The following is a 21,160-nucleotide window of genomic DNA, read 5'->3' on the forward strand; positions in this document are numbered from 1 at the left end:
AAAAAAAAAAAAAAAAATATATATATATATATATATATATAATATTAATAGATTATAAAACTGGATATTATTATTATTATTATCGCAGCGATATTACTGTAAAACTCAACTGTACTTCTCGGAGGCATTTTATGAAACAGTTCATACAGAAGTGAGTTTATATCCTGGGGTACAGACACCTCAGATTGTTTAGTTTGTCTTTTTTGTTGATTTTCATTATCCAGTGGTCACAGTCCATTATTATATTACCATATTCACACATTCAAATGCGGTTCATGATCACTCCATTTGAGCCACAATCATAAAATCTAGAAGTGATGTAGCTGACATTTTCAGGCTGATTTATCTTATTTAGATTTCTTCTCTCTCCCGTCAGGTATGACGATGATCAGATTCCCGGTGATAAGGAGCGTTATGCCAGGTAGGGCTGTCTTGGGGAGGTTCCCTCAGGATAGCTAGAAATCAGGCCCCTGCCGACCGTCAGGAGCGACCTTGGCCTCACACGAGCGACTCTGTCTAGATCTAATCTTAAATGGGTGTTTAATTATCCTCAGCTGACACTCTCATCTGAAATTGCCGCGTTGCTTTGAGCCATTGCGCTCCACTCACTAATGGACTAATACAGCGTCCTGGCCTCCCAAGATTTATCGGTTTGCATTTTCCACTTAAAAGATTGGTTCGCATCTGTCAGCGTTCAGATTATTGCTAGAGTCTCGGCTAAATCACAGAAATGAAGTAAAAAAGTCTTCAAATGTCCTCTCTGGTACTTTTTTAACTGAACGTTTCAGTTGAAGAAGAAGTGTTGCGACTGATCAGTCCAAGGAAGAAACCTTTTTTTTTTTTTCTAAGTTTGAAAAGAAAACGTGAGCCAAATAAATTTTTTTCTGTATATTGAGGGTCTCGATTGTCGCCTCTATAGTAATTCATAATGATGTATTTATCAATCAAGGTCAACATCGAATGCATATAAGTACATGAGAGCAGACATAGGTAGGTGGTAATTATTGCAATTTCGCAATTGCAATTATACAAGCGAAAGAAGGATCTCAAAAATGCGCACACACATTATCATTTTTTATATTATAATATTGTATTGAATTACAACAGTATACATTACCGTTCAAAAATTTGGGGTCAGTAAATTATTTTCTTTTCTTTTTTTTGAAAAATGTTGATATGATAATATCATAATAAATATTTGATATGTTAAATTGATAAAAAGTGATAGTAAAGACTTGTATTGTTATAACAGATTTCTATTTTGAATACATGCTGTTCTTTTTAACTTTTTATTCATCAAAGATTCCTTAAAGTGTCAAAGGTTCCAAAAAATATTAAGCAGCACAATTGTTTCTAACATTAATAATAAATATTAGAATGATTTCTGAAGGATCATGTGACACTGAAGACAATGGGTGATGATAAATTCTTTATATTATATTCTTTATAATAATATTTTAAAGTATATTAAAAAAAGAATTATTTTAAATTGTAATAATATTTCACAATATTAGTGTTTTTTTTTTAAATCAATAAATAAATGCAGCCGTAATGAGCATAAGAAACCTATTTAAAAACATTTAAAAATCTTTCTGATCCCAAACATTTGAACATCTGTATAGAGATGATAATAATTATTTCATTGCTATAACTATATAACCACACATAACTTTTAATACTAATATTATGTTTTATAATATACTGTATATATTGTAATATTATATCTATAGTAATAATACTAATATACATTATTTAATAATACTTATATAATAAAATATTTAAAATACATTAAAATATAAAGTGCATTATATTATAAAATTATTCTTTTATTGTATCAATTTTAACTGAACAAAATTGAGGTTTTGATATCCTTAATGGTAATTATCCACGAACTGTAGTAGTAAAAGTGCTGTGCAGCTCTCACTACATGCTAATGATGGCAGTATCGTTCCTCTCTTCATCCAGAGAGAACCACAGTGAGATTGAGCGTCGCCGGCGTAATAAGATGACCCTGTACATCACAGAGCTGTCGGACATGGTGCCCACCTGCAGCGCGCTAGCCAGGAAACCAGACAAGCTCACCATCCTGCGCATGGCCGTCTCACACATGAAGTCCATGAGGGGAACGGGGAACACGTCAACTGACGGCGCTTACAAACCCTCCTTCCTGACTGAACAGGTGAGAAATCACTCGCCTGAAACACTCCATATATCAGTCATGCACTCAGCAAAGGACAATAAAATGGCCTTAAAATCATACATTGCCATTTATTCACCCTATAAAGTCTACTGTATCATACTTGATATGCAATTTTCTGATGCCTCTAGTCTAAATGATCAAAACACACAATCTGTTCCATGCCTTTCTGTCGTCCGACTGATACTTTATTCTCTTTGAGAGAGTGTTTTAGTATAATTGTAAAAATGTCCACTTTCAGCTCGTGTTTAGTGTGTCTTCTTGCTGTGAAATCTTTACTGATCTTTATAACGTGAACGTAACGTTTATATTGTTAGGAATATTTCAAGACTGAAGCGATTTATGTTATTATCATGTTAAAATGTGAGTATCAAATATGATCATCAGGCTTTTGAGGTTCTTGTATTTGTTCATCTCTCAATCATCATTACGTTGCATTGCATAATGCATTTTGAAACTACAGAGCTTTGATCATAAAACCAAGCATTTAAATATCAAGACTTATTTTGGGAGGCATAGAGTGACTGATATTCATATGCATACTTTTTGGCCATATAAATATTTACATCTACACAAAATGCATATTTTTGCTCCGTTTAGAATAAAATTGAATAGTTTTTTTGTTCATGTTTGAGTATGAACTCCATATTCTTTCTCACTATATCATACAACCCCAATTCCAGAGATCAAAATCAAAATTTGTTTCATATTTACAAAATACATTTACGTTGGTCAGTGAAAACTTTGGAAATCTTTTCTTTGTACTTTTTGTCAATTCAATAAAAGTTAAAGGGGTCATATGATGTTGCTAAAAAGAACATTATTTTGTGTATTTCGTGTAATGCAATGTGTTTATGTGGTTTAAGGTTAAAAAAACACATTATTTTCCACAATGTACATTATTGTTTCTCCTCTATGCCCCGCCTTTTTGAAACGCTACAAAGCTCATCGGCCTGAAAAGCGATGTGTGCTCTGATTGGCCAACTATCCAGTGCGTTGTGATTGGCCGAATACCTCAAGCGTGTGACAGAAATGTTACGCCCCTTACCATTTTGTGTTTCCATCATACAGTCTATGGTTTCCATGTGTCTGGCGCGACGAGACAAAACCAATAAAACCCATTACAAACGAGGCATTTGTTGCATCCAGTGGGGACATAATTACTGATTGTAATGACTTGTACTCTGTTTTTACGCTTTGCATTGCGTATTCCGCCGCGTAAACATAAAACCATGTCTGCATTTGTGATCGGAGAAATGACAAACAACAAGCGCTACTCTACACTACTCAAAACTCGCGTTTGAATCATCATTGGCAAATTCTTTAAATATAAAAAACGTACTTACAGGCTGTGAGTCAGAAGCGCCAGACTGTCCTTGCAAAGTTGGAACTGCTCCACTTTATAGAAACATCATGTCCTCTTTTGGAAGGCCAAACAAAGTAGTTTCGCTTTCACAACGAAACACACTGCGGCTTGAGTGAGCGGCGCCCGGCGGATTTGACAAAGGAGGCTTGCGGCAACCACATGTGACAACACAGCGTCACACACGGCGGGCTAGAGACAAAGGAGGCTTGCGGCAACCACATGTGACAACTCTGGGCTGGACTCTGCTTTGTCCACGGTGAAAGCCGATCCGGCGATTGACAGGGCGAAGTTGATGTTTTTCCTCAGCGACCAGCACAGATCAGCTCTAGGCATGACGAAGCGGATATCATCCTCATTTGGAAGACCAAACAAAGTAGTTTCGCTTTCTCAATGAAACACAGTGCCTTCATGACATGGCGGCGGCAGCAATACTACAGCGAGAATAAAAGTTATGTCTTCTTTCTTTGTGTGAACATTTGGGTGGCGTTATGCAAATCTTCCCACATAGTGACGTAGATATGTGGGGGCGTGTTAGAACGAGCCATTTTAGGTAGGTGTGGCTGACTCTTAACTTTTATAAAGAATATCTCTTTGGATTTGAGACTTTAGTCTTTGCAACTTTACAGATCTTCTTTATGCACCAAGAGCTTGTAATACTTCAAAGAGAAAGGAAAAATTTAAATCGCATCATATGACCCCTTTAAAGAGAATGAGCAAAATGTCCCAACTTCTCTGGAATTGAGGTTGTACTATATGAGCTATAAAAGGCTGATGTTGCAAATATGATGCTCAAGAAAAAACACATATGTGACCCTGGAGCACAAAACCTAGTCTTAAGTCGCTGGGGTATATTTCTAGCAATAGCCAAAAATACATTGTATAGGTCAAAATGATAGAGATTTTTCTTTTATGCCAAAAATCATTAGGATATTAAGTAAAGATCATGGTCCATGAAGATATTTTGTAAATTTCCTACCATAAATGTCAAAACTTAATTTTTGATTAGTAATATGCATTTTAAAGTTGCATTTAAAATGCACAACTTAAAGGTGATTTTCTCACTATTTGAAGATATTTTGTAAATTTCCTACCATAAATATGTCAAAACTTAATTTTTGATTAGTAATATGCATTTTAAAGTTGCATTTAAAATGCACAACTTAAAGGTGATTTTCTCACTATTTAAATTTTTTTGCACCTTTAGAGTCCAGATTTTCAAATAGTTGTATCTTGACCAAATATTGTCCTATCCTAACAAACCATACATCAATGGAAAGCTTATCTATTCAACTTTTTTAATTGATGATGTATACATCTCAATTTTAAAAAATTGACCTTTTTGACTGGTTTTGTGGTCCAGGGTCACATATGCAAACTCTTTGTTTTGGATTTAGACATAAACTGTTAAAATGCAAACCAAATTAGGTTTTGTCAGACTTTTATTTTTATGTGTCAGGCTTTACGGGGTAAATATGCCATATGTAACATACCTTAGTCAAATATTTAAAAATGTGTAATAAAATGCACAAAAAAAACAACAAAAGGTTGAGTAGGAAAATTCAGACTTTCTAAATATCACTTGAAAGTCCTTTAAACATCATTTGAAACCCTCCGTTTGCTGTCACAGGAACTGAAGCACTTGATTCTGGAGGCGGCTGATGGCTTCCTGTTCGTGGTGGCGGCTGAGACGGGTCGCGTTATCTACGTGTCCGATTCTGTCACTCCCGTTCTGAACCATCCGCAGTCCGAGTGGTTTGGCAGCACGCTCTTTGAGCAGGTCCATCCGGATGACGTGGACAAACTGAGGGAACAGCTGAGCACATCTGAGAATTCGATGACAGGTGAGAGTCTGACACTCATTACTGATGGATCACTGGGGAGCAGGGAATTATTGGGCTTCGGTGTCGTGGTGCAACATGTCCTTACCGCTGGACAATGGATACGATAAATGGCAAGCTTTAGACTTTGAGTTAGACTCAGCAGTTTAGAAGAGCTGATCCAACACATTTCCATCTCAGCCTAGTCGAACTCATGGTGATTAATAGTTTTGGTGCTTACAACGTGCATTATGAATTTGTGTCATAATGGGACTTTAAAATCAAAATGTCAGTACTGTAATATGATTATATATGGCTCTTATACTCACCAAGGCTGCTTTTATTTGACAAAAAATAAAGTAAAAATGGGCATATTGTGAATTACAATTGATTACAATTTAAAATAACAGTTTTTTTTTAATGTAATTTATTCCTGCGATGCATTGTGTCTTCAGTCACATGATCTTTCAGAAATCATTCTAATATGCTGATTTGAAACATTTCTTATTATATCAATGTTGGATACATTTGTGCTGATTCATATTTTTGGTGGAAACACTGATGCACTTTTTTCAGGATTCTTTGATGAATAGAAAGTTCAAAAGAGCAGCTTTTATTTGCAGTGGAAATCTTTTGTTACTTTATAAATCCCTTTACTGTCACTTTTGATCAATTTAATATATATCCTTGTTGAATAAAAGTATGAATTTCTTCATGCAGTATGAAGTAACAAGGTCAAGAGTTCATAGAAAAGTGAAGGGTTTTAAAAATTATTTTTGGTGCAAGAAGCATTTAAAGTGGACTTAAGGGAAAATAGACAGTGCTACACACAACACAAGTGCTGAATGTGTTCTCTTTAATATTTCTCTGCAGGGAACATTCAGACGCCTCATTAGTATTTTTTCAAACGAACCGCGGCTTGATTATGACAATTTGCATTCAAAGCTTGAACAAACCGTTAAAAATCGAGCTAATGAACTTTCTATGAGAACATAATTGCAAAGGTTTTGGTGTTCATTTTAAGATTTTTGTTGTTGTTGTTTTGAGATAGAGCAATACAAAATAGAGCAAAAACAAGTGCTGACATGATCAGAATCCTCAGCTTAGTTTAGTGTCAAAAGATTCCGTGAACATAAATATCTGATAGACGTTTAAGTCAATGTTGAGGCAGGATCATATACAGATGTTGCACTGTAATGTTCAAGTAAAGATGATTCCTTTAAACCAGATGGTTTATATAGGCTTTGCTTGAATGGCTTGTTTCGATCTCATCAGAGGTCAGGACTTCGATTTGGCCCTCTCAGACATGGAAACTCACTCCGTTCATGTTAAATATCATTGTCCTGACTCCCATCGTCTGTTTTGGGATTTTGATCACAGACAGATGTTTTGTTTCTGCTGAGTTTACTGGCAGCATTCAGTGGTTCTGTGGAAATGTTTGCTATGTGAAGTACATACTCCCTCTCTGTTAAAACCCCACGTTCCAATGAGGTTTTGGTATTGCTATGCACTGATTTGTTTTCTGCAGACATACAGCTTTGTTTGTGTTTCAGAAACTTTAATTTTATTTGTTCATTGTTGATGCAAGATCCTGATGATGTTTAACAAACTTTGACAGAGAGCATAACCCTTCCCTTCTCCAACTCACTGTGATTTAAAATGGAGTGATTTTATTGGAGTGACCGTTTTAGGTTTGCTATAGCACTGTGGATGATTGCTGTTATTAGATGAGGATTACATCACATTTTTGGGGCTGATGCATACGTTTTAGGTGTTTGTTTTCCTGCTCCCTCCTTAGTGACATTTGAACTGTTTTCCATATTTTCAACCACACAAGGAGCTGTATAATACCAGGAGAAAGCTATCCATCACCATTCCGATTCATCTTAAAGAAATAGTTCACCCAGAAATGAAAATTTGTAGAAAATATAGTCAAGATGTCGATGTTTGTTTCTTCATCAGAACAGATTTGGAGAAATGCATTACATCACTTGCTCACCAATGGATGCTCTGCAGTGAATGGGTGCCGTCAGAATGAGAGTCCAAACAGCTGATAAAAACATCACAATAATCCACAAGTAACCCACACCACTCCAGTCCATCAACTGACATCTTGTGAAGTGAAAAGTCGTTTGTAAGAAACAAATCCATCAAGGATTTTAACTTTAAACTGTCACTTCTGGTCAAAAATGAGTCCATAATCCAGAACACTTTCTCCAGTGAAAAAGTCTGTTCTGTGCAGTGAGCGGCAGAGAAGCAGTGCATTCAGTTGGCCGCACCGCAGCCGCCTCATCAATAAATCAGTACAAAACAGCGTTTCCAAGCACCTGTCTCTTACTGATTGTTTGGAATTATAAATATGAACGTAGTTTGTCTGTTAATATCACATGCACTTTTTTGTTTGTTGTTTTTTTAGTTTGTTACTCAGACGCAGGCAGTGCGCTGCACGAGACAAAGAAATAATATAACCAAATCAACCGCATAGCCGCTCTTTAGTGTAGATGCATGTAGATTTTATCAGACGATGCTGCGATTATAAATGAGTGACTCCTGGTTAACATGTATTAAAAGGGGTTGTGTTTAGTCACTATTTAGTGTGGTATTTTTTGACAATATTCACTCATGACAGTAAAATAGGGCATTCTAAGTCAATATACTGCAGTATTTCCTCTCTCAATCAGTAGAAAATATGGTTAACACCTGGTCATGCATGAAAAAAATAAATAAAATACCGCCATGTACCGTGAAACCGGTATAATTTTGAAAAATACCGTGATATACATTTTTGGCCATACCGCCCAGCACTAATTATAGTGATGTTTTTATCAGCTGTTTGGACTCTCATTCTGACGGCACCCATTCACTGCAGAGCATCTATTGGTGAGCAAGTGATGTAATGCTACATTTCTCCAAATCTGATGAAGAAACACACTTCATCTTGGATGTAGTGCACTTTCAGCTAATTGTCATTTTTGTGCAAAATATTCCTTTAATTGCAGTTGAAGATATGCAGATTTATTCAGAGACAAAGAGTGTTTCTGATTAGGTGGAGCACTCATGACTCTTTTTGCTGTTTACTGAGGCTAGTGCTGTCACAGAGACTGGTTTGATATCTCAAGACACCCATTTCAGTGATATCTGTCAGATAGATTGGCATTTTATGCATGGTATTTCTCAAAAATAGCTTGCAGCACCTTTAAAGCAAGTTATTTTCAAATGGTCTTTGCATATTATAGGGAGTTCAACTGCTTCACGACTGTGCAATACAAATACATGCTTCCTGAATCATGCATGTGTCCTCAAATGCTCTAAATTTGAACTTGCTCACAATAAATGTTTGACTGTTTGTTTCTCCACTAGAGGGCGCTAGACACATACCACAAGCACAGCCTCTTTTCTATGCTTGTGGGCACCTGCAATGTGTTTGAGTAAACCACAGGATGATTTATTCACCTCAGATACAGAGACAAATAAAAAAATATATATTTTTACTGTGCCTAATCTTTCCATCTTGTCCTCATTGAAATGCAGCTGAATATTTTGAAGGAGTCATGTAATTTTGAACATAATCAGTGGCAAGGTTATTGTAGTTTTGGCTTTTTTCATATTTAATTGTATTTTTAAGTTTCTGCAATGGCTTTGTTAGTTCTAATTCAGTTTTTATATCAAGGACACATTTTAAGCATTTTTTATGTTAATGCATTTGGCAGACCAAAGCAACTTTTTATCCAAATTTGCATTGCATTCAAGTAGTGAATTTAATCAGTTCTCACATGATTGAATACTTAGATGTTTTTTTCTGTTATTTGTATTTTTATTTTAGTTTCAGTTTTAATCTTGTAGTTAGGAAATTTATTTATTATATATATTTTATTCATTATTACATATATTTTCATATATAATTTATTCAAAAACTAACTTTTAAATACATTTGAAAAGTGTGAGAAATGAGTTGAATATTAGTAGAGATCAAATAAGTCAAAATGATTTTAAATTTTTTGCATCACAGCAATGGAAATGAACTGTCAAGTTAAGTTCATTGAATTATGGGATACATTTTCTCCTAGAGTGTGCTTTGTTGTATAGTTCACGCATACAGAAATTTGCATACCATTTACATACAGTACACATAATATACTGCAGAAAGTATATGTTTCAAACCTAGTTTTACATTTAAAACTAGTTTTTGGTTTTAATATATGATAATTATGGTGAAACGCTGACCCCTCAATAGGGCTGAACGATTTTGGAAAATAATCTAATTGCGATTTTTTTTACCAATATTGCGATTGCGATTTAATATGCAATTATTTTTTAAAGCTCTTTATGTTCTGTATTATTCAACAAAGACAAGCTATAAATAATTGTATAGTATGACCAACACACTATTAGATAGATTAAACATAAATGTTCTTTTCTGTAAACCAGGCCTATATGTTATGATGAAATTAGGTGATGCATGAATTGATATGAATGACATTTTTATTTAACATCTACAATCACAGCATATTGACTGATTTGTTGAACTTCCAACCTTGTAAGCATGTAATAATTATGACAACATAAAGCACTGGCAAATAAGCCTGGTGTAAAGATTAATATGAAATTCAGTAACAAATCACACAAACTAAAGTAGATTGCAGAAATATAAAAACAAATAAATATCATTGTCCTGACTCCCATCGTCTGTTTTGGGATTTTGATCACAGACAGATGTTTTGTTTCTGCTGAGTTTACTGGCAGCATTCAGTGGTTCTGTGGAAATGTTTGCTATGTGAAGTACATACTCCCTCTCTGTTAAAACCCCACGTTCCAATGAGGTTTTGGTATTGCTATGCACTGATTTGTTTTCTGCAGACATACAGCTTTGTTTGTGTTTCAGAAACTTTAATTTTATTTGTTCATTGTTGATGCAAGATCCTGATGATGTTTAACAAACTTTGACAGAGAGCATAACCCTTCCCTTCTCCAACTCACTGTGATTTAAAATGGAGTGATTTTATTGGAGTGACCGTTTTAGGTTTGCTATAGCACTGTGGATGATTGCTGTTATTAGATGAGGATTACATCACATTTTTGGGGCTGATGCATACGTTTTAGGTGTTTGTTTTCCTGCTCCCTCCTTAGTGACATTTGAACTGTTTTCCATATTTTCAACCACACAAGGAGCTGTATAATACCAGGAGAAAGCTATCCATCACCATTCCGATTCATCTTAAAGAAATAGTTCACCCAGAAATGAAAATTTGTAGAAAATATAGTCAAGATGTCGATGTTTGTTTCTTCATCAGAACAGATTTGGAGAAATGCATTACATCACTTGCTCACCAATGGATGCTCTGCAGTGAATGGGTGCCGTCAGAATGAGAGTCCAAACAGCTGATAAAAACATCACAATAATCCACAAGTAACCCACACCACTCCAGTCCATCAACTGACATCTTGTGAAGTGAAAAGTCGTTTGTAAGAAACAAATCCATCAAGGATTTTAACTTTAAACTGTCACTTCTGGTCAAAAATGAGTCCATAATCCAGAACACTTTCTCCAGTGAAAAAGTCTGTTCTGTGCAGTGAGCGGCAGAGAAGCAGTGCATTCAGTTGGCCGCACCGCAGCCGCCTCATCAATAAATCAGTACAAAACAGCGTTTCCAAGCACCTGTCTCTTACTGATTGTTTGGAATTATAAATATGAACGTAGTTTGTCTGTTAATATCACATGCACTTTTTTGTTTGTTGTTTTTTTAGTTTGTTACTCAGACGCAGGCAGTGCGCTGCACGAGACAAAGAAATAATATAACCAAATCAACCGCATAGCCGCTCTTTAGTGTAGATGCATGTAGATTTTATCAGACGATGCTGCGATTATAAATGAGTGACTCCTGGTTAACATGTATTAAAAGGGGTTGTGTTTAGTCACTATTTAGTGTGGTATTTTTTGACAATATTCACTCATGACAGTAAAATAGGGCATTCTAAGTCAATATACTGCAGTATTTCCTCTCTCAATCAGTAGAAAATATGGTTAACACCTGGTCATGCATGAAAAAAATAAATAAAATACCGCCATGTACCGTGAAACCGGTATAATTTTGAAAAATACCGTGATATACATTTTTGGCCATACCGCCCAGCACTAATTATAGTGATGTTTTTATCAGCTGTTTGGACTCTCATTCTGACGGCACCCATTCACTGCAGAGCATCTATTGGTGAGCAAGTGATGTAATGCTACATTTCTCCAAATCTGATGAAGAAACACACTTCATCTTGGATGTAGTGCACTTTCAGCTAATTGTCATTTTTGTGCAAAATATTCCTTTAATTGCAGTTGAAGATATGCAGATTTATTCAGAGACAAAGAGTGTTTCTGATTAGGTGGAGCACTCATGACTCTTTTTGCTGTTTACTGAGGCTAGTGCTGTCACAGAGACTGGTTTGATATCTCAAGACACCCATTTCAGTGATATCTGTCAGATAGATTGGCATTTTATGCATGGTATTTCTCAAAAATAGCTTGCAGCACCTTTAAAGCAAGTTATTTTCAAATGGTCTTTGCATATTATAGGGAGTTCAACTGCTTCACGACTGTGCAATACAAATACATGCTTCCTGAATCATGCATGTGTCCTCAAATGCTCTAAATTTGAACTTGCTCACAATAAATGTTTGACTGTTTGTTTCTCCACTAGAGGGCGCTAGACACATACCACAAGCACAGCCTCTTTTCTATGCTTGTGGGCACCTGCAATGTGTTTGAGTAAACCACAGGATGATTTATTCACCTCAGATACAGAGACAAATAAAAAAATATATATTTTTACTGTGCCTAATCTTTCCATCTTGTCCTCATTGAAATGCAGCTGAATATTTTGAAGGAGTCATGTAATTTTGAACATAATCAGTGGCAAGGTTATTGTAGTTTTGGCTTTTTTCATATTTAATTGTATTTTTAAGTTTCTGCAATGGCTTTGTTAGTTCTAATTCAGTTTTTATATCAAGGACACATTTTAAGCATTTTTTATGTTAATGCATTTGGCAGACCAAAGCAACTTTTTATCCAAATTTGCATTGCATTCAAGTAGTGAATTTAATCAGTTCTCACATGATTGAATACTTAGATGTTTTTTTCTGTTATTTGTATTTTTATTTTAGTTTCAGTTTTAATCTTGTAGTTAGGAAATTTATTTATTATATATATTTTATTCATTATTACATATATTTTCATATATAATTTATTCAAAAACTAACTTTTAAATACATTTGAAAAGTGTGAGAAATGAGTTGAATATTAGTAGAGATCAAATAAGTCAAAATGATTTTAAATTTTTTGCATCACAGCAATGGAAATGAACTGTCAAGTTAAGTTCATTGAATTATGGGATACATTTTCTCCTAGAGTGTGCTTTGTTGTATAGTTCACGCATACAGAAATTTGCATACCATTTACATACAGTACACATAATATACTGCAGAAAGTATATGTTTCAAACCTAGTTTTACATTTAAAACTAGTTTTTGGTTTTAATATATGATAATTATGGTGAAACGCTGACCCCTCAATAGGGCTGAACGATTTTGGAAAATAATCTAATTGCGATTTTTTTTACCAATATTGCGATTGCGATTTAATATGCAATTATTTTTTAAAGCTCTTTATGTTCTGTATTATTCAACAAAGACAAGCTATAAATAATTGTATAGTATGACCAACACACTATTAGATAGATTAAACATAAATGTTCTTTTCTGTAAACCAGGCCTATATGTTATGATGAAATTAGGTGATGCATGAATTGATATGAATGACATTTTTATTTAACATCTACAATCACAGCATATTGACTGATTTGTTGAACTTCCAACCTTGTAAGCATGTAATAATTATGACAACATAAAGCACTGGCAAATAAGCCTGGTGTAAAGATTAATATGAAATTCAGTAACAAATCACACAAACTAAAGTAGATTGCAGAAATATAAAAACAAATCTGTTGCTTTGCACTAAACACTGTCTGTTTAACTTTAGATCAGTGTTTCTCAAACTTTTTTGGTCGCGCCCCCCCCCTTTAAACCTATAAAAAAATCTGAATTAAAAAAGCAATAATTTTTCATTTTTTTTAATATTTAAAAAACCTACAGGGGAAAAAAAACCCTGCATCACTTGAAACATTGAAAAATAGCATAGAGAGAATAACTGTTATTATTATTATTATTATTATTATTCTATCTCTGTTATTTACTCTGTTATTACTACACTAGATGCAGTGCGGCGTGACCATATGGTGCGACGCGACAAAACCCGACATTAAACTGTGTCAGTACGTCATAAATAGAACACGGCATCAAAGTTCAAATGATTTGCAACGGTCACTTTGTCACGTCAGTGTAGAGCTGTTGTGGCGCGACGCGACAACTGTAGCGTCCGGTATAGACACGGTGAGTGAAGTCGAGATCAAGATATGCCTTGTCATATTTTCTGCATTTAGCTTTTGAATGACCAGCACCTGCCTGGGTCTGTGCGACTTCATCTATGGCTTTTCTCTTCGCTTTCACAAACCGATCCATCTCCCATTCTAAGTTACGTCCTTTGGCTGTTTATGGTTTTATTTCTTTTCTTTTTCTGCTGATGTCCAATGCTCGACTTGAAGCAGCGCTGCTTAGACCGATGGGTGTGTGTCATCAAAGCACTGCGAGAGCTATAAAAGAGACACCTGCCTGGGTCTGTGCGACTTCATCTATGGCTTTTCTCTTCGCTTTCACAAACCGATCCATCTCCCATTCTAAGTTACGTCCTTTGGCTGTTTATGGTTTTATTTCTTTTCTTTTTCTGCTGATGTCCAATGCTCGACTTGAAGCAGCGCTGCTTAGACCGATGGGTGTGTGTCATCAAAGCACTGCGAGAGCTATAAAAGAGAACGGACGTCTCCTTATGCTTTCTCTCGCCGTACATTGATGTCATACACCGATCGAACATCTACAATCACAGCATATTGACTGATTTGTTGAACTTCCAACCTTGTAAGCATGTAATAATTATGACAACATAAAGCACTGGCAAATAAGCCTGGTGTAAAGATTAATATGAAATTCAGTAACAAATCACACAAACTAAAGTAGATCGCAGAAATATAAAAACAAATCTGTTGCTTTGCACTAAACACTGTCTGTTTAACTTTAGATCAGTGTTTCTCAAACTTTTTTGGTCGCGCCCCCCCCCCTTTAAACCTATAAAAAAATCTGAATTAAAAAAGCAATAATTTTTCATTTTTTTTAATATTTAAAAAACCTACAGGGGAAAAAAAACCCTGCATCACTTGAAACATTGAAAAATAGCATAGAGAGAATAACTGTTATTATTATTATTATTATTATTATTCTATCTCTGTTATTTACTCTGTTATTACTACACTAGATGCAGTGCGGCGTGACCATATGGTGCGACGCGACAAAACCCGACATTAAACTGTGTCAGTACGTCATAAATAGAACACGGCATCAAAGTTCAAATGATTTGCAACGGTCACTTTGTCACGTCAGTGTAGAGCTGTTGTGGCGCGACGCGACAACTGTAGCGTCCGGTATAGACACGGTGAGTGAAGTCGAGATCAAGATATGCCTTGTCATATTTTCTGCATTTAGCTTTTGAATGACCAGCACCTGCCTGGGTCTGTGCGACTTCATCTATGGCTTTTCTCTTCGCTTTCACAAACCGATCCATCTCCCATTCTAAGTTACGTCCTTTGGCTGTTTATGGTTTTATTTCTTTTCTTTTTCTGCTGATGTCCAATGCTCGACTTGAAGCAGCGCTGCTTAGACCGATGGGTGTGTGTCATCAAAGCACTGCGAGAGCTATAAAAGAGAACGGACGTCTCCTTATGCTTTCTCTCGCCGTACATTGATGTCATACACCGATCGATCTTCAAGTCGAACACACCTCTTTACTCTCGCGTGTCACGTGACCGAGTGTAATCGCAGCCTCTGCGATTGAAAAATCGCGTTTTTTCATATCGCGATATTATCGCAAATGCAATTAATCGTTCAGCCCTACCCCTCAAGCATGCAATGACTGTATAATTGAATTATAGCGATAGCTGGAATGATCCAGTGTGGTCTCTCGCAGCCCTTTTGTCGTTCTTGTCTGATTTCCTTTTATTAAAAAGTTTCAGGGAGCCGTATAAGAATATCCACCCACATAATAAAACATCTTTACAGTCGGACAAGGCACGAGCAGGGCATTGTCACAGTTCATTATGTCAACCGCTCGTGATATGATGATTATTTTGAGAGGACCAGTCGTTGATGTGGCTCGGACCACATTTAAATGAGACGCGGGGTCAAAGTGCGTGCTGTCATCCGCCACAGTAATATGAGTGCTGTCAGGACTCACGGCGTTCGCTTTATATGCAAAGAGGCAGCTGTATTAATCTCGGCATATGCTCGACTTGAAGCAGCGCTGCTTAGACCGATGGGGGTGTGTCATCAAAGCACTGCGAGAGCTATAAAAGAGAACGGACGTCTCCTTATGCTTTCTCTCGCCGTACATTGATGTCATACACCGATCGATCTTCAAGTCGAACACACCTCTTTACTCTCGCGTGTCACGTGACCGAGTGTAATCGCAGCCTCTGCGATTGAAAAATCGCGTTTTTTCATATCGCGATATTATCGCAAATGCAATTAATCGTTCAGCCCTACCCCTCAAGCATGCAATGACTGTATAATTGAATTATAGCGATAGCTGGAATGATCCAGTGTGGTCTCTCGCAGCCCTTTTGTCGTTCTTGTCTGATTTCCTTTTATTAAAAAGTTTCAGGGAGCCGTATAAGAATATCCACCCACATAATAAAACATCTTTACAGTCGGACAAGGCACGAGCAGGGCATTGTCACAGTTCATTATGTCAACCGCTCGTGATATGATGATTATTTTGAGAGGACCAGTCGTTGATGTGGCTCGGACCACATTTAAATGAGACGTGGGGTCAAAGTGCCTGCTGTCATCCGCCACAGTAATATGAGTGCTGTCAGGACTCACGGAGTTCGCTTTATATGCAAAGAGGCAGCTGTATTCATCTCGGCATGATTCATTTGTGCAATTTTATTCAGCACATCTAGCATCCAGTGGTTTGGCTGTGACATGAAACACACCAATGTGTTTGACTGTAATATGAAAATGATCATGTTCATATTTAGTGGGGTCCAGGAATGTGAGAGAGCATCTGGGGTTTTCATTTATTTTCTTTCATTTAAACTTGTAAGCAGTTGTTAATGTTTTTGAAAGATTGGTTGGTCTATTAGTAAAATCTGTTGACTTTAGCAATCTTTGTTGCGTTATGTGCCAATGGCGACAGTTAAAAAATGGGAAAAGGTACTACTTGTGTTTTTCCCCCCCAAAGTTTGCATGCATGTACCTCAATAAGGATTAAAAATATCTTAATATCCTGGTTTTTAACAAACTTTTCTTTTGGCATCCTAATTTTTAAGGCCCTTTGTGGTTCATTTTCAGAGATATAGGATTTCAGTGTGGCAAATTGTACACATTTGTAATAGTCTAAACCCAAATGTGGGTCACACACATACAGCTGATACGTTTTTTTTTTTTTAAAGGGGAATGTCTGGGTAACAACTAATGTTGCAACTCTAAATGTGTTTTTAGGATTCTTCAATGAATAAAGAGTTCAAAAGTACAACAATTATTTGAAATGGAAATCTTTTGTAACATTACAAATGTCTTTACTATCACTTTTAATCAAATGAATGCGTCCTTGCTGAATAAGTATTATTTCTTAAAAAAAAAAAAAATCAAATCATACTTTTGAATGGTAGTGTAATTTGTAATGACAAAATTGCACCAAATTGAAGCATTTCCACTAGTGATCTCAGATCCAACTTTATATCATATAAAAATTCTTCAGAAAAGGGCAGTAAGGAATTTCCTTTCCAATCTAAGAAACTCGCAAGTTTAGAAATAATTCCGTCCTTGCAGAAGGTCCAGATAAAATATTTCGGGTAAAATATGATGCTCTTGATGAGGTTTTGATAACCTCATATGTTTTAGTGATAAAGCGATCAAATGAAGCGGCCAAGAGAGATATTTTCCATGTCTCCTCAAACTCTCCGCCGCTAATGTGTTCTCTGTGCTGGAATGTTAAGTGTTGGCTCTGCATACATAATTGATTAAGAGTGATTTGGGCAGCTTCGTATGTGTGTGCAGTTTTCCCTGAAGTGGGAAATGATGGCTGGAGACATCAGTGAGATCTCACACACCATCCATCAGACCACACAACACAACACCACACACCTGTGTACAAGTGCACAATCTGTTCTTGTCTCATATACATAATCGTATATAAGGAAACATTTCACTTGAAGCCTGCATTTGTAATGCATCGTAATAGTATGCTTTATGCAACCCCAGAGGAGAAAGAATAGAGTCTGTGTGGCAGAACGGGGCAAATATGTGCGGCGCAGCGGGCCTTTGCCCAGATTCCACACTGTGCCTTTTTCTTCTCAGAGGACTTGGGGATTTTGCTTGGATGTCCTTGTGGTTCTGGGACCGATCCGGGCAGTTCTGGCTAACATTTCCTCATTCCTCCAAGCATTGTCCTTCGATCCCCTTCAGGTGGTCATGGATTTGAAGTTGGAGGAGCCGTGTTTGTCAGGAGGTGATGTTTCCATGCCTGGTGTTGAACTTCTTGAAAGATCAACCGAAGGTCTCCATTGAGGAAGCATCCAGGGAAAGTGGTCCAAAGCATACCCCTCCTGCTGAGCTCTGCTTTGGGAAGCAGGAGGCTGAGGAACGGTCATCCAAACCCACGCAGGTCTTCAAAACAGCAAACCATCATCCATAGATGACTAGCACTTAATTATACCAGAGCAAACAAGAATATTGATTGAGGCACGATCAAAGAGCGTTACCGTAAAACTGGTCAGTGGCTTTTAATGTGTCCTCTAACAAGTTCAAACCATGAGGTCAGTGGAATTCAAAAGTTGAATTCTGCTGCCTATTGCAAATGGTTGTTTGTTTTGGTTTATTGTTGTCCTCGTCTTTGAAGCGTCTGGTTCCGCTTAGTCTCAGACTTAGACATCACAGACGGTTGTCTGAGCGTCTGATGCATAAGGCACAAAAATGGGAAACACTTCGGGAGTTTAGAAGTCATCATCTGATTGAATTCTACAGGATTTCTTGGAGACTTATGTGTGTGTCATTTTCTTTAACCGTCTTCCTGGAAACAAAGGCGTCATGAAGCCAAACCACCACTTGAAAAAGAAAGCTGTTGAGTCTACAACTGTGACATTGACTGCGTATCAAGATCAACTAAATGCTTGATTTTCAAAAGTATGTGAAAACATAGGCTGTTGCATAGGCATGTGCTATTGTTGCAGGAATCTTGCACGACATTCTTGAATGAATGGTTTATTGTTTGCACGCCGGTCTGTTATTATACAGACATCGACTTTTTTTTTTCATGCCCCTTAACAAGACACTGAACAAAACAAACTGTGATTGGTTGCTTTGTATGTCTGTCAGATGGCCTTTTGGCCAGTCTTTGGCCAATGAAAGCTGCGATGGAGTCCAGAACTTCTGCTGTCAGTCTGAAGGCCTTGCTACACAAAACTGGGTTTCACATGTCCATCTGATGACGGCCCACCTCTGTTGTCTTATATATATGGTGTAAAATGTTTCTTTACATTCCTCTGTTATCTTGAAGTATTCAGTGCCAGAACTCAAACCATCATGCATATATGACCAGCACTTACTCATACCAGTGCAAACAAGAAGATTGATATGTGATTAAAAGAGTTTCCATGCAACTGGTCAGTGGATTTTTTTGTCCTCCACCAAGTTCGAACCATGAAGTCAACTGAATTAGAAAGATGAAATCTGTTGCCTATTGCAAATGGTTGTTTGTTTTGGTTTATTGTTGCCCTCGTTTTGGTAGCATCTGTTTCCATCTACCCATCTGATGACATCCCACCTTTAGATCTCCATATGATTGTCTTTATACTCATGGCGTAAGATTTTGTCTTGAATTATTCTGAGTTTTAGCACTTTATCACAATTTCATGTCATGCTACATCACCTCAGAGATGCACAAAAGCTGGAAGAAGTCAGAAAGTAAAAAAAAAGTTCAGCGTTGGAGAGGCCGAGAGGTCAGAGTCATTTTGGAGGTGATTGCGGTTGAAGTCTGAAAAAATTCCTGTCTAATTTGACATCACTAAACTGTTATTATATTGGCCTCAAAAAGCTTTTTGCGGTTGAAATAATTTTCCATTTCCAGCAAGGTTTTGCCTTGTTGAAAGGCCTATATTACAGCACGACTGACCTTTTCGGTATTATTGGGTTGTTGGTAGGGCAGTGGGTCGCCATCTGGATGATTTACAATCATAGTCCGGCTTCTTTATCATCTCCATATGGTTTTTCACCCAATTGTTTGTTGAACAACAACTACCAAGGGCCTCTTTCTTGATGTTCTTGAGCGGTCATGTTGTTTTCCGTCTTCGAGAGGAGTATTAATAGCTTTTAAATGCTTCCAACGTTCTTGGCGTCTGTCCTTCAGAGTGGAATGACTTCTCGACAATTAGATCTGCTCCTGGGGGCTTTAGCAGCTGTCACTGGATCAGTTCGGAGACTGCTTCTTCTCGGCTGAAAGGCATGTCAGCTAATTTGTTTATGGAAATAACTTCAGGCTTCAATAATCCCAAGCTTTCGTCCTATAGGTATCAGCATTCCAAGAAGTATAACTCACTATTTGACTATTGTTGTGGGTGTTTTGTTAAGCCAATAACATTTTTTGGCTTCTTCTGATTGTGTTCCTCCCTTATTCTTGCTGTGCTGGATGGGGAAAAACAACTTTAAAATGGTTGTGATTGGATTATTTTAGCCGGTCTTCTGTGCCTTGTAATCGAGCAGATGTTGAGCGAGATGGTCATAACTGTGCAACTGTATGTGTTTGTGGGCACGCTTGTTGTTTGTTATGGGATTTATTAGGATTGAACGGCCCCTGAAAGGCACTTCTGCAAACTGTTACTGCGGCATCTCAGAAATGCATTTTGTAACTTAAGGCCATTATGGTCATGATTCAAATTAGAGATGTGTACGAGTAATCGACTAAACTAGTGAAAACATAATTTAGACAATGCACATTTGTTCTCTACAGCAGGCAAAGACACAATAAAATTAGCCATGCTAAATCACTCCCATAAATCTAGTCAAATGAATGCACTGGGTGCTGCTGTGGATATGTGAGGTTGAAGTGATATGAGGGTAATAGCTTAATAGCTGGTGCATCCAAAGGTGGTGGAAATAGTTTATTTCTTTTTGGTATGTTTGCCACTTGATATATTCATACATCCCAGTGGATGATGCACCTTAATAGTTAAAAGTAATTTTATATGATAAAAAAAAACATTTGGTTTACGCTTTATTACCAAGTCTCTTGTAAACAAGTGAAGATGAGAAGCCGTTTGATATTGCTCTATATCAGCATGGTTGTGATTTAGTCATAGGTACAAGGCCACAGAACCAGCGGCAAATTCCAGAAGATCTGGCCGAGGTAAGGCTGCTCTTGGCGGGTTAATGCGCAGTGAACGTCCGCTGACGTCCTGGAGCTCACATCTCCAAAAAAGTTGAAGCAAATTTTCAAATAGGAGTTATTGTTATTAACAAACCGCATGTTTGAAGTCTAAACAACTACATTCTCACCTTAAAAAAACTCTTAAAACTATATTCTGTGACACAAAAACAGTTTTTAAAACTGTATTTTAAAAGTTATAGTGG

General features: G+C 36.8%; 1 protein-coding gene across 1 annotated transcript in view; it reads left to right on the plus strand.

Moving 5' to 3' along the window:
• LOC107563275 (aryl hydrocarbon receptor nuclear translocator 2) overlaps positions 1 to 21,160 on the plus strand; it is a 94,570-nt gene that overhangs the window by 16,356 nt on the left and 57,054 nt on the right. The window contains exons 4-6 of the mRNA XM_016248098.1: positions 377 to 421; positions 1,966 to 2,179; positions 5,191 to 5,404. Coding sequence (XP_016103584.1) covers positions 377 to 421; positions 1,966 to 2,179; positions 5,191 to 5,404 — 473 coding nt within the window. The remainder of the gene's footprint in view (positions 1 to 376; positions 422 to 1,965; positions 2,180 to 5,190; positions 5,405 to 21,160) is intronic.

The sequence above is a fragment of the Sinocyclocheilus grahami genome, unplaced genomic scaffold (genome assembly GCF_001515645.1).
Source record: "Sinocyclocheilus grahami isolate Dianchi unplaced genomic scaffold, SAMN03320097.WGS_v1.1 scaffold24.1, whole genome shotgun sequence".
Lineage (NCBI taxonomy): Eukaryota > Metazoa > Chordata > Actinopteri > Cypriniformes > Cyprinidae > Sinocyclocheilus > Sinocyclocheilus grahami.